We start from the raw sequence: 13,108 nt of genomic DNA, 5'->3' as shown, positions 1-13,108 counted from the left end.
AATGTTAATCTTTAACTTTTTGACAAACTTTCTAATGTGTTTTAAAGATAGATTTCCATCTTACCAAATCTCAAGGTATTTGTAAGAAGCAACACGTTCTATAAAATATGATTTTAGGGTAGTAATTTTAGGTTCATCCAAAGCTAAGACCTAGTACAGGGGTTTTGAACTCTTTTACTTCGAGGTCCGGATCTTGCTGAGGGAACTATTATATACTTGGTTTTGTTTGCATTTGGTACCAACATATGGTCCATAACTGATTTTTGTAACAGTTGGAAATCAGACTGCAGATGTGCAACAAGTACCGTAGCGTATAGTACTGTCTCGTAAATGTGCAAAACGTCAGTTAAATGATATCTAATGAGATGGGAATTGCATATCTAAAATGCCTGTGAGGTTTTTGATAGGCGTACACCATTTGCTAATCATTGTGCACAGCAAGTACTAGACTTGATTGTCCCAAAGATGGCGCCACAGCGCTTTATACAACCAAAGCATTCTGCTACTGCATGTCTGAAATTACGATTACAACTACAGTACGGTTTAGCTCTGACTTTCTGTATGGCCCTTGTCTTTTCTGATATAGTGGTTTGGTATCCACAATTGGGACACTCAAATTATAATAGATACACTGGTTACAGCCGACGAAATAGTGCGACAAACATTACCGTTCCATTATATATAAAATTAAGTAGGCCTAAAAAACGTGTTGAGGAGGTGTTGGCTTTGAATGAGAAATGCGCCAATTTGGTGGACCGCAATATGAAATTGCCCAGACAGAGTTGCGATGGCATGTATCATCTGGACCGAAAGACCAGGAGATAGCAATCTTAAAAAATAACACTCCTTTCGATTGCTCTTGACTAGTCTGTATAGTTACCACTGAGGTTAGATACACACACCCGGGACCAATCTATGCACGGCGCAACGTTTATATAACCGACGAGGAAAGTGGGAAAAAGATACATTATTGAATGATTGTATGTTATTTTAAACGGCATTTTATTGACTGGTGGGAGGCACATTTTTTATTTATTTTTCAATCCATTTTAATTATTGAAATGATTAAAAACCTTACATTTCCAAAATAATTTATTGGGTTCCATCGTTAATTTCTTTGTTGAGGGTAAGATGTTCCTGCTTTAAGTTCAGAATTTGACTTGGTGTAATTGCCTAGTACTGAATGCTGTTCGTAAAAGAACAGAAAACCCTAAATCTATGCAATTTAGTTTTTTATGTTTTTCTTTATTGATAGAAGCAACAATGTTCTGAAAAAGCAGTGGGTCTGAATGAAACCCATGCTGCTCGAATGCATCAGTTTGAAGTAGGCCTACCTGTATAACAGAACTGAAGTAGGCCTACCTATATAATTGAACACAATGGATGGCGGATGCAGTAATGTATGTTGCTCTGAAAAACAGCCTATCCTAATTGACCAAAATACATTTTCACCTGAAATGTATAGAATTAGACAATATTGGTGAGGACTTTGGCATACACCCAGGGGGTGTCAACTGTTTAGGGTCCAACATGATCAGCCGAACAAAACCACTGTTTATGCCTCTCCACTAGAGAGTGACACAGATCTGAGAAGCCGAGGGCAAGGAGTTACAGTAGTTGGTAGTGGAACAAAAAAGAAAACGTTGTTGTTTCATTACATATGTCAAAGAGGAGATATATTATGTATATCAATCAACGTCATCTTGGTCAGTTTATTGTTGTAGGAAGTGATTTAACTGGGTAAATGAAAAATGAATATATTTGAAGACTAATAATATTTTAGCACAAGATATGTCCAATTGGAAGAATAAACTAAGTGGACGCACATTTTAAATCGGGTCTGGTTTGACTAACCAGTTTTTTTTGTAATTACTCAGTCAAAACCCTTCATGTAGGCACATTTCTTTAAAGGTATATATTTTGCTCAAAATCTATCTTTAAGTAGGCCTATTTTGTTCATTGCTATTCTGACAATCCCAAAACCGTGCTTGTCATGGTGTTTCCAAATATAGCTTACTGGTCTATATTATTATTATAATAAATGTAATTGGTCTATTCCCAATGTCCTGGTTATTATCAATGCATTATTAAATAAATGGGAATATAGGCCTAATGATATACAACGCAATGTAGGCTATTGAACACGCTCAATTGCTAATTTTACGCAATTAAACAATGTTCTTTTCCTCCACATTCCTAAAAGCAATTTACAAAATGTAGTTTATATATATATATGTTTTAATTTATTTTATATTTTACTTGTCCCTTTAATGGAAAGCGCTGAAACGGCTTTCCGGTTTATAAACCAGTCCCGCACGTTTTCTCGGACGTGGAGATCGTGCATACTGAAAGACACGCGCTGGAAGGAAGAAACCAAATCGGGAAAATATGAGGGGGGTAGAAAATACCTAGTATTTTCACTGATTTGCCTTGAACGCAGTTGTCATCCGAATAGAATGTATTCTACGTATTTTTTGTCATTTAACTGGTCGGATTTTAGCCATTTTTGGAATAACTGAACAAATGTCCTTGTGTTTGTATCGCAAGCATCATTCTTACTGATTATAAATTAGTTTGTTGTTGTGAAATGCGTTATGTAGCCTAAGTCATTATTTATTGGATTCTTCTCTTTAAAATACAATAATGGCAGGACATTCACGAGTAAATGTTTAAAACTAGCAACTGAGTAACCCTAGTCCCTTGTTCAAATGGTACATTACCTGTTTCCACCATTCCTACACCCCCGCTACGAGAGAATGGTTTGGACCTCCCCGCCCCCCTTTTTGCTGGACTAGGATGCGATATTGATTGTGTTCGGGTATACAGCGTGTGAAGTAACTGTCGTAAACATTAGAAGGTGTACCGACAGTGTTGGGTTGCTTTTTAGACCTACGGTATGAAAGGGAAAACGTGTGGAAGTAATTTCCTCGTACATCTGCTTTTAAAGTCTAGATACCCATGGATATCGGCGACAACAGACTTAGACGGACCAGAAGTCTGAGATCTTGGAAGAGAACTGGGACGCAAAATGCGCACGTGAAAAGGGAAAATGCTAACGTCCTAAGGTCATTGACTGTGGGGAATACAGACGACAATGAGGCCATGGAAGAAGACAGTGACTTTCTCAAAAATGGGAGTTTGGAGCGAAAGGTCATGGCTCCCCGGTACAGTTTACTTCGTGAGGTCGGAAGGGGCAGCTATGGCGTGGTCTACGAGGCAATTGCACGGAGGTCCGGTGCCAGAGTTGCGGTGAAGAAACTTAGATGCGATGCACCAGAAAATGTCGAGCTTGCTTTGGCTGAATTCTGGGCCCTGGCTAGCCTGGAGAAACGACACGAAAACGTAGTGCAACTGGAAGAATGTGTGTTACAAAGAAACGGCATGGCTCAAAAAATGAGTCATGGGAACAAGCGATCCAAGCAGTACTTGAGATTGGTGGAGACCTCCATAAAAGGTATATGGTCTCTCATTTTATTAACATGATAGTTTAGTTTGGCCGGCAATCTAACTGTAACATAATAAGAATGAGTCATCAATTAAATTGTCTCCAAAACAACGGAAGTCCGTGGAAGTTAAATGAAACCAGTGGGTTGAAGAATTTGTCCCTAAGATGACGTAACCTAATTACGTATGGTCGTCTGTTTCTTTGTCAAGAAGACATTGTTGTCCACTTAATTGAGGTTTGGCTGTTCTAATAGTGCGAACCCCTCGGTGGTGCGCTTAAGATTGAATGATTTCGCGATTACATCTTTAATTGTGTCATTCTTTGTCGACTCCTGGCCGCTGGCTGTGAATTACGTGAATAGGGGTATCTACAGGGTCTGAATGCAAAGCATTTGAGATGAGTTGATGTCCTACCACCAGCTCTCAGTGGGCGTCCTCTTCAGGGTCATCTTAACTCACCAAAATAGTAGCATCTGTAATGGATGTGTCGCCCTCTTATCACAATGCTGGCCCTTTGTACTTACGTAAGGGCGGTTATTCAGGTCATGCCATAGCATGGTACGCAGTAAGATTTGTCAACACCGTATTGAACAGCATTTCAATAAACTCTACTTAGCTTGCCTGTACGTTTAACGGGTTTAAACCATAAACCTGTTTCCGTTGGTCAACTAATCAATAAGCCTTTGGCTAATTGACTAAGCGTTTGTCAACTTATGGTTAAAACATTGAAAAATCTGTGGAGACTTTAGGAGAGGTTTTAGGAAACCCTGTTATAGAATATTTTCCTCTCTTGTGTATTTCCTTTTGTTGACTTCACTATCAAAGAAGCAGCCATCCATACAGTTTTTCACTACTTTCAGTTTAGTCTTCAGCTTGATTATTACTCTAAGGACGTGCTAAAACGAATGTTACTAACATGACCATAAAAATGTGCATCTAATTCTTCAACCTTCTGTGTTTGAATACAAAGCTCCACTCAAAAACTTCAAAAACATTAATCTTGATTGAACTTAAATAAGTACCTGTGATATGATCAGTTTGTTTGATTGATCCCCTTAATCAGACATTGTAATCGTTTAGTCCTTACATTATTAATTTAATAAATGTCCCTATTGTCTTTTTTAGTACTTAATCACAGAGTTGTAATGAAGACACTGAAGCTTAGTTGTCACTCTTCTTCAATTAAGAGTTTAAGCGAACAAAGTATTGGCATTTGTCTCGGTTATCATGCTGTGGCCTAGCCTAATACATATGAATGTAGTTACTGTTAGGGTAGGCTTATAGGAAAATGTTTGTGTAGCACAATAGTTATTGCTGCTTCGCTTGACAGGTTACCAGGTGTTGAGTTGACAGTATACAAATAGAAAATTGTGGCTTTAAACTGGTTCTTCAAAGGCCCGGCTCTCTGGTAACTCAGATAGTTGGAGCTTGTCTCAACTTTTTTGTTTTTGAATACACGTGTAATAGATAATTGAAGGCAGACTGCAGAAAGCTAGTACATTGTTTGTAAATTTTGAAGTCGTTGACACATTACTGATCAATGTTCAGTATGGCTTCATTGCTTACACAACAGCCAGAGAGAGAGAGACATTTTGTAATTTAATCCGTTATCTGTCAATTGTGCTATTTGCATGTAAATTCCTGTTTTGGTTGTTAAACTGCGATAAATGCGAACCACACAACTCCTGATACACTGGGGCACAAGCTCCATTTCACTGCCTAGTAGAGCTGCGCTTCACCCGAGCCGTGTCTTTCCGTTGCAGGTGAGAGAGTGCTGAGCCAACCCGAGGAGCCCTGCTACCTGTGGTTCGTCATGGAGTTCTGTGAAGGCGGGGACCTGAACCAGTTCATTCTGTCCCGACGACCTGACCCGCGGACCAACAACAGCTTCATGCTCCAGCTCACCAGTGCCGTGGCGTTCCTTCACGAAAACAACATCGTCCACCGCGACCTCAAGCCCGACAACATCCTCATCTCAGAGAGATCGGGGGCGCCGGTTCTCAAAGTGGCAGACTTCGGACTCAGCAAGGTGTGCGCCGGACTTGGCGGCGCCGGGAAGGACAGAGAGGGCGAGAACAGGAATGTCGTCAACGTCAACAAGTTCTGGCTGTCGTCGGCGTGCGGCTCAGACTTCTACATGGCGCCCGAGGTGTGGGAAGGCCACTACACGGCCAAGGCGGACATCTTCGCCCTGGGCATCATCATCTGGGCCATGCTGGAGCGGATCACGTTCATCGACGCGGAGTCCAAGCGCGAGCTGCTCGGAACATACGTGAGGCAGGGCGCCGACATTGTGCCGGTCGGCGAGGCGCTGCTGGAGAATCCAAAGATGGTGCTGAACATCCCGCAGAGGCGCAAATCCTCCATGTCGGACGGGGTTAAGAAGCTTCTGCAGGACATGCTTGCGGTCAACCCTCAGGACCGTCCAAATGCACTTGAGCTCCAGAACAGGGTGGACCAGGTCACTTGTGCCGCGTGACCCAACCCGCTACAGGAACCGGTACAAGACCTCCCCAGGTTTGGGTCCTCACAAAAACTGTAGTGTCCTAAAATGTTGCCTGTAGCTGCTTAGAATTTGAGTGAAATGGTTTCCATTCTCATTCTAATTGTTTGAAGGTTTTGGTCCAAGCACATGTAAAGTCATTGGCTAGCTAATCCTTTTCTTGAACAACTGATTGGCCAGTTAGTCCTTTTCTGGATGGCTGTTTGGCTAGCTAATAATCCTCAGGTTACATTGTTCTCCTGGAGGCTTTTCAAACAGTCTGTTTGGTAATAGGATTTAAACTTTTTGAAAAGAATACATTTTTAATCCTTTTTATGTGTTGGATACATACAGACTGTAAATCATTTGGCAAAGCCATGGTTTTCACTTTTAAAATGGGTAAATAAATGTTTAATTTGTTTCACACTGGGTGTTTAGCCTACAAGTTGTCCATCATCTTCATCAAGCACTGTTCTATTGACAAAATGGCTTGAAAAGGTGCCTCTATTAGCCCGCCAGAGAGGTATGCCCAGTGACAGGGCATACGTTTGTCGACCAGTTCGTGGAGCCGTTGCAAATGTCTGTGCATCTTGCTTCCTGGGTGTTTTTTCAACTGAATTCCTTTAGCTCCAGCAGTTTGAACTGTTTGGGAAGTACAGTGTGTTCTTCCCGTCCCAGCTGAAGGGTACCGCCCACAAGCCTGGATTGGTTTAATTAATTTATAGTGCTTGGCCTTTCCACTTAGAGTCTGTAGACAGTGTGCCATGATCTGAGCAGTTTTCTAAGATGGAGATCACCTTGAGCCAGTTCGTTTATCTCTACTCCCTCTCTGCCTTAGTAGGATAAATTGTTATCGGTTTTCTGTCAAGCAATACAAAAAGACAACTTAGGCCAAAGGCATTGAACTGTGTATGAATGGTTTTAAATGTGTTTAACTTGCTGTTGCAACACCGTAAACGGTGGTTAAACTAAAGGCGTGGACTATGTAGATGATGAAGGCCAATTCGCTGGCTGCAAGTCATTGTCATCTCTCAGCTGTGTGGTACTCTCTGTCCACCACGCTACTCATTTAGAGGATGCTGCGCCCTGTCTGACTCCGGCGCGTGTCCAGCTGCTGTCTGCCTTGTTGAACCAGTGAAGGGCTGCCTGTGTTTCTCCCCGCCAGGCATGCTGGGATGCCTCTTATGCAACGAGTGTGTCACCCTCCCCCAACCGTTCTCCGTCTATTTGGCCCACAGCAAGAATCCATCTGTCTGATGTCTGTGTTTAGAAGAGGTGCAAAGCTCCTTTTGTGTACATTCAAAGCGGTGAACTGCCTGCGATTTATGTAGTTTGTTTTTGCACTCCATGACAGTTTTGTCTAGTGTTCCCGTTGTCTAGTGTTATGTATTGTAATCTTTGTACTGCCCGTGTCCAAATGTCTCAAATAGCGGTTCAACTAGTCAGTCTTTTTTGAGATTGTGGCAACTACTGTTATATGACCTTAAAACAAAAGCCCACAATTGCAAAGTTAGACGACACAAACCATGTATCTCTGCACGATGGCTGGCCCATTTTTAGTTTCCACTGGGAATTCTGCTAAAACATTGAACTGTATAGATGCAGCATTAACAGACAAATGCTGACACTGTCGGTCTGGGTTGAAACTTACATCTGTACTGTGAGACGTTTTTGGGAAATGTTCTATGACAATTGAAAGTGCTGCTTTTTCATGGAGTTGTTTGGTGACCTGGGAAATGAATTTCTTGTATAAAATAGACGTTAGAGCAGTATAGCAAAAGGATTTGTGTTAGATTTAAATGCCAGGATGTCAAATTAACATTTATTACTAAGCACTGTGTAGTAGGTCCGCTTGATGTCTGATTAGAGGACACACTCTTCCGATATGATTGGTCATCTGGAATGAATGCAAATATACACTAGACTAGCTGTTGTCGTCTTGGTATCACTGATGTGCCTGCTTAGCATGTTCACTGTGATGTTCTGATTAGTTACAGAGTAGCATGTCGTTTCGGAAGTAGTAGGAAAGATTTTGGACATTGTCCTGCTCCAGGTAAAGAGCCGTGTGACAACATGGTTCAGTCTGAGCTTCTGATTTCCCTGGAATACATTTCCCAAATGTTTGCCAAGCAAAAACTGTTAACTGCAAAGTTAAAACCAGCTGTATAACACGAGACACAAGGACGCATTTTCTTCTTATTTTTTCAAGATCAATTAATTTAACGAAACAGCGTAGGTGTGTATATATATATACAGTTTTTTTCCACCCAGAACAGGCAAAGTCTCCCACTGTCTAGCTTTGACCTATAAGTGAAGCGGCTTTACGCCTGGTACCGATGACACAAGCTCGGTAATCTGTGCCGTACTGAACTGCACAGTTCCGGAAATGGTGTTGTGTCGCACACCTCGGGGGGGTTGACCTAAGCACGCCTCTTCTCCGTTCATCCGTCACTCGATCCTCTGCCCCGGGTCCACTGGGCCCATCACATGGGACTGTTTCAGCTGCGCCGTGAGCTTAGTGGGAGCATAGGATTAACCATTGTCCCTTTCCAATAATGACACCGTGTTTGTGTACATGAGCTAAATGAGCTTAGCGTGCCCCCCTGACATTGTTGCTCGCACGCTGAACCTATTTTGTGGGTGGCGGCCCCCCCAGTTCATTCACTTGTCCTTACCGGTCTTTAAGGTGATTGAGCCATGGGCCCTGTGTACAGGGACGTGTGTCGGTAAAGGCTGTCAGGGAGATAATCAGAAGGTAACCTACCTAAGTGCCGGCAAGCAGGCATTTTAATTCAAGATGTTTTATTTTAATTATAATTTACTGATACACGTCTCGCCTATTACGGCCCCTTTGATTTGATTTTGGGAAACCGCCGTCGGGATGAGAGAGAGCTGTGCTCCATATGACAGCGGGTTTATCTTGTTGCGTCGGTGTGTGAATCGGCCCTGGTGGTGGAAATCCGTCCTGAGGTGTGTGCTAGATAAGACCGATGTTATCGGTAGCGAGATATAGCCTGTGTTTGTGTGGGACTGGAGGCGACTCCATTCACTCGCTGCCAGTTCTGCTCTCACTGCGGTGGACTTGGTGGACAGTGCGTTGAGGGTGTAAATCCCTCTCCCAAACCCCCTTATGTAAGATGTTGATGAGAAGTAGGACAGCATTACCGGGCACGCATCTGCCACCGGCGGCCTGAGGGTGACGATCGAACACAGACCTCGGTGGGGGTTGGGACGGGAGACCGCGATTTGCTGCAGAACATATGTAATATTAAAATGAATATGAATTCATTTCATCAAGTACCTCTCGGATGTGTCAATCAGAAGTTGTCTGACTGTGTCTCGCCCGAGTCAGCTGAAAATCTACGTGGTCGGTCGGTGTGGAACCGCTGTTTCGGCAGTGCCAATGCCAGTCTCAAGTTTATTGGTCCCACCTATTTTTTATTATAATAATATATTACTTTGAATGCTGGGTTACCGCTCTTATCTAGAATTCCACCCCCGGTACTTCAAAGGCGCGTGCCAAATATGATTTAAAATGGAGTACAGAAAAGGCAACGTTAGCCGAAGAGACTGGTAGCCAGTCCACCGTAGAAGAAGCCCGGTCATTGTGTCTGGATAATAATATCAACTGTAATCAAGTCTATTTTAATTCCAGTGCTGCCAACAATCACATTGTCACAACTGATTTCTCGATCGCGACCTAATACAGCTTACAATATTACAGTGTCCTTGCTGAGGGGAGATGTGAGAAGCTCGTGTCCCCGTTGATTTGGTGCATTGTTAGGGCCAAGTAGTTGAGTGGGCAGAGGCTTTCTGTCTCAGACTCAGACGTCAGAGACAACTGCGGGAGTGCCTGCTGAAGACGGCTGTCTGCTGCAGCATGTGATCGCGATGACTCGGCACTTTTAAACAGAGCTACTCTCTCATCTAGGTTGAAACGCAACGTTGGCCGGTCCATGTTCTGTCAACCTTAGAACGCCTCGGGCCAATGAGTGTTTGTTTGTTTTGTCGTGTCGAACCCTAGTTTCTGAGTACGTGAACGTGGTCGGTGTGCAGCGCCCCAGGGAGTGGCTGGTGTTTTGGCCCGTTCAGCTGGCTTGAGTTTGGCCCGCGTGGGAGACTTGGCCCATCTGTGACTTAGTTCTCTGGCCTGCCTGCAGACTAGGATTTTGTCTTTGCGGTACCTCAAGTGTTTTTGAAGTCTCAAGCTGGCCCCTGCTGACCTGTTTAAGACCACGCCACACATCTGGGTTACACAAAAGAAATCAGCTGGTAACATGTACATTTCAGGTGTTTAATTGTCCGTTCTTGGAGGTGAATTGTCACTTATAAGTGGCAAAATGTAACGGGCATCCATTCACTTATGGGCCTGAAATGAGTTGTCATGATCCCACAAACCAAATGTAAAGGCCAAGCTATCAGGGTACATGCGCCTCCCCTCCCCCATAATGCACAATAAAAATTTGGAGTGAGTATGTTATCTATATCTCTGACTTGAATAATGAATTTAAATGATGGTTTTTCTTCTTTCCTCAGATACTTCTGGCAAACTTCCTGGGTCCAAGGAATCAGTGTAAGGGGAGATTGTGAAACATCTATCGTATCAAATGTGAAGAAAAAGGACACATTCTACCGAACTTCAATTGAAATTAAAATGAAATAATTGTGGTTTGAACTTCTATTGTTACAGGAAGGGTTTTACTTTGAGAATAATGATGGCAACTCTACTCTTTGTATTGATCTACCGTCTTTTTTTAATTCTTTTTTTATAGCTGCTACTTCCTTGTCGGCTGGCCAGGTTTTATTTTGTAACTGAATGTGTCTTAGTTTTGGTTTCACACCAGTTTGCCAGAAGTCAACTGTCAACCGGTGGCACTGTGTTTCAAGATAGGTTAGGGATATTTTCACCCCCTCCAGCTCTCCGTGGCCCATTAAGTCTGCATTCTTCACTGAAACCTAACAGTTTTTCCCCTTTAAACTGACAGTGTATTATCCAGTACAAGTACAAGCCCATGTACACATTTTCATCTGGTTTCACTTTAACCGGTATAGATTCTCACTTGAAGGCAAATGGTGAGCAAGTTGTTGATTTCAAACCCTGTGGACTGAATTACGAAATGTATTGACCCCCCCCCCCCATTCCAAAAAAAAACACACTAGAACCCCCCCATTCCAAAAATTATAATGTAGATCAAGTAGCCTAAAATATTAGAAATGAAACACTTATTTTTTTATCCGCACCGTGCCTTGATAATCATCTGAAAGTGGGATTGAAATTTATTAGAATTATTTTCTCAATAATTTGACACTTTAATTTCTGAGTGCAGTGTAACATTGTTTGGGACGTCTGTTCTTAACGCCAACCCCGGAGCCCTTTGAGATGCTGAGGAGTCGACATGATTATGTCACCCCTAAGGGAGGGTCTTTTGATGTAGAATGTAAAAATAAAAACATGTTTACGGTGTTTTTAAACTCTTGAATTGATCCTGAGAGACAGGCTGCTAATCTGCTCAATTTTGTCATCTCATACTTTGCATTGTAGCAGCGTAATGAGCGTTTATATTCCTTTATCAAGGTTTGACTTCAATTTCTTACTAATTTTAAAATAAGTGCCCCTTTGCTTTTCAAGCCATGTTGTTCAATGGTGTTATCTTGATAAGCTTCCCAACTCCTGGTAGGATCTTGCACAATGTAAGTCTTGCAAAGTCTGAAATGTTTTTGGACCGGTATAAATTGTTCTAGTGTTATATTGGATTTTCATTGTAAACTGTTACAGAGTCTTCACGTTTAGACAAATGTAAACTGTTGATCTGAGGATATATAAAAAAGCATTCTCAATTTCAACACAAAGTTCAAATTCAACAACCTAAATTTTAACAAAACAACAATTGCAGATTTTTGCCATTTCTTTGCAAAACATTGCCCCTTAATGGTGATCACTTAATTATGCATATGTACTTTTCATCTTTTGGTTTACAGTAACTAAGCAGCCACTAGAATGTGGACTTGTTTCAGATTATCCATTGTGTATTATGCTACCTCATTTTCCTGCACATTTCCAGAGACTTTCCTCAGTCGAGCCATTGTGTGTGTGCGTGTATATATTTTGTCAGATTTTTCGGGAAGGTTGTGGAGGTCATTGCTATCAAATGTTTGTTAGTTACGTTCAGCAGTATTTAGTTGTTTTTTTGCTTTGTTTTCATTTTAGCAAAGCTGGTTTTTATTTGCGCCTAAACAATTAAATGGGTATTTGATTAACACAGATTTCTTGTAACTTTACCTAAGATAAACTGGAGAATTTGGTGTGTGCGCTTTTGGCTGTTTTGATCCTACATCGGTTTAGTTGTTTACATGTAACTAAAGCTGACTTATCAAGTAGAGAATTATTTTGTTCTGACACAATAGTTGTTCTCTTATGGTTTATTTGTTGTGCTTTGGTCACCCTTCACTTGACCAATATACCTCATGTTCCACTGTTTGTATTATCGTGGGGTTGGTCGTTTGTAGGACTGCGAATGAAACTTGATCAGATTACTATTGTTTGTTCTACCTAGTGAATGAAAGGGACCATGGAGCCATAATAAGAGAACGGATGCATTGCTCTACTTTTTCAGGCGTCTATTTATTTTTATGATTTTGTTTTATAAAATTTGGCATTCAAACACTGAATGCAATCTTTCAAATCATTTGAAAATCTTCCTGTTGGAAAAGTCAGGGTCTGATTTGCAGTATAGAAGTAACCCAGAGATCATAGGACTCAGGTATTTAGTACACTAAAGCGGACGGAAAATGACAGATATCTGTCGATGTTCAGCAAAGCAAGGTTTGTTTTCTTTTTGTTCTCATGCTATTTGCTGTCAAAATCATGCAGAGCTAACGTGAGTATTTTGTAGTTGTATTTGGTGATTTACCTAACGCTCCTCTATGCAACAGTTGCTCACTCAAACACTGTCTAAGCTGGTTTTGTTTTAATTTGAACTCGGTAACTGCTTGTCATCATTCTCTGAGGGTTTAGAGGAGGATTCTCAATTTTCTTGTCCTGTGCGTCTTGTTACCGGTTTGAATGGTAATCACAGTCGCGTTTTAGAGCTTACTAGAGATGTTAGCTTCAGTTAAGACTTCTTTGGTATTATTGTACATCTTTGGTTTCTCTCTTCAATAAAGTCTGGTTCCTTTCACCAA

At 41.7% G+C, this 13,108-nt stretch overlaps 1 protein-coding gene across 1 annotated transcript; it reads left to right on the top strand.

Moving 5' to 3' along the window:
- Positions 1–2,759: 2,759 nt before the first annotated feature.
- LOC105016730 (serine/threonine-protein kinase 35-like) lies at positions 2,760–13,108 on the top strand. The gene is made up of 3 exons (XM_010880749.4): positions 2,760–3,454; positions 5,208–5,961; positions 10,463–13,108. Exons 1-2 carry the CDS (start codon positions 2,959–2,961, stop codon positions 5,921–5,923), a joined length of 1,212 nt encoding a protein of 403 aa, XP_010879051.2. The 5' UTR covers positions 2,760–2,958; the 3' UTR covers positions 5,924–5,961; positions 10,463–13,108.

Source organism: Esox lucius, chromosome 17 (genome assembly GCF_011004845.1).
Source record: "Esox lucius isolate fEsoLuc1 chromosome 17, fEsoLuc1.pri, whole genome shotgun sequence".
NCBI lineage: Eukaryota > Metazoa > Chordata > Actinopteri > Esociformes > Esocidae > Esox > Esox lucius.
Note: the sequence above shows the minus strand (reverse complement) of the source record. Positions and strands in the feature narration are given on the sequence as shown.

What these genes read in the sequence shown, in the direction of transcription:
- LOC105016730 (XM_010880749.4), top strand. Translation starts at nt 2,959, where the DNA reads ATGGATATCGGCGACAACAGACTTAGACGGACCAGAAGTCTGAGATCT. An exon ending in GGTGGAGACCTCCATAAAAG is followed by an intron (nt 3,455 to 5,207) that starts GTATATGGTCTC and finishes TTTCCGTTGCAG; the next exon opens with GTGAGAGAGTGCTGAGCCAA.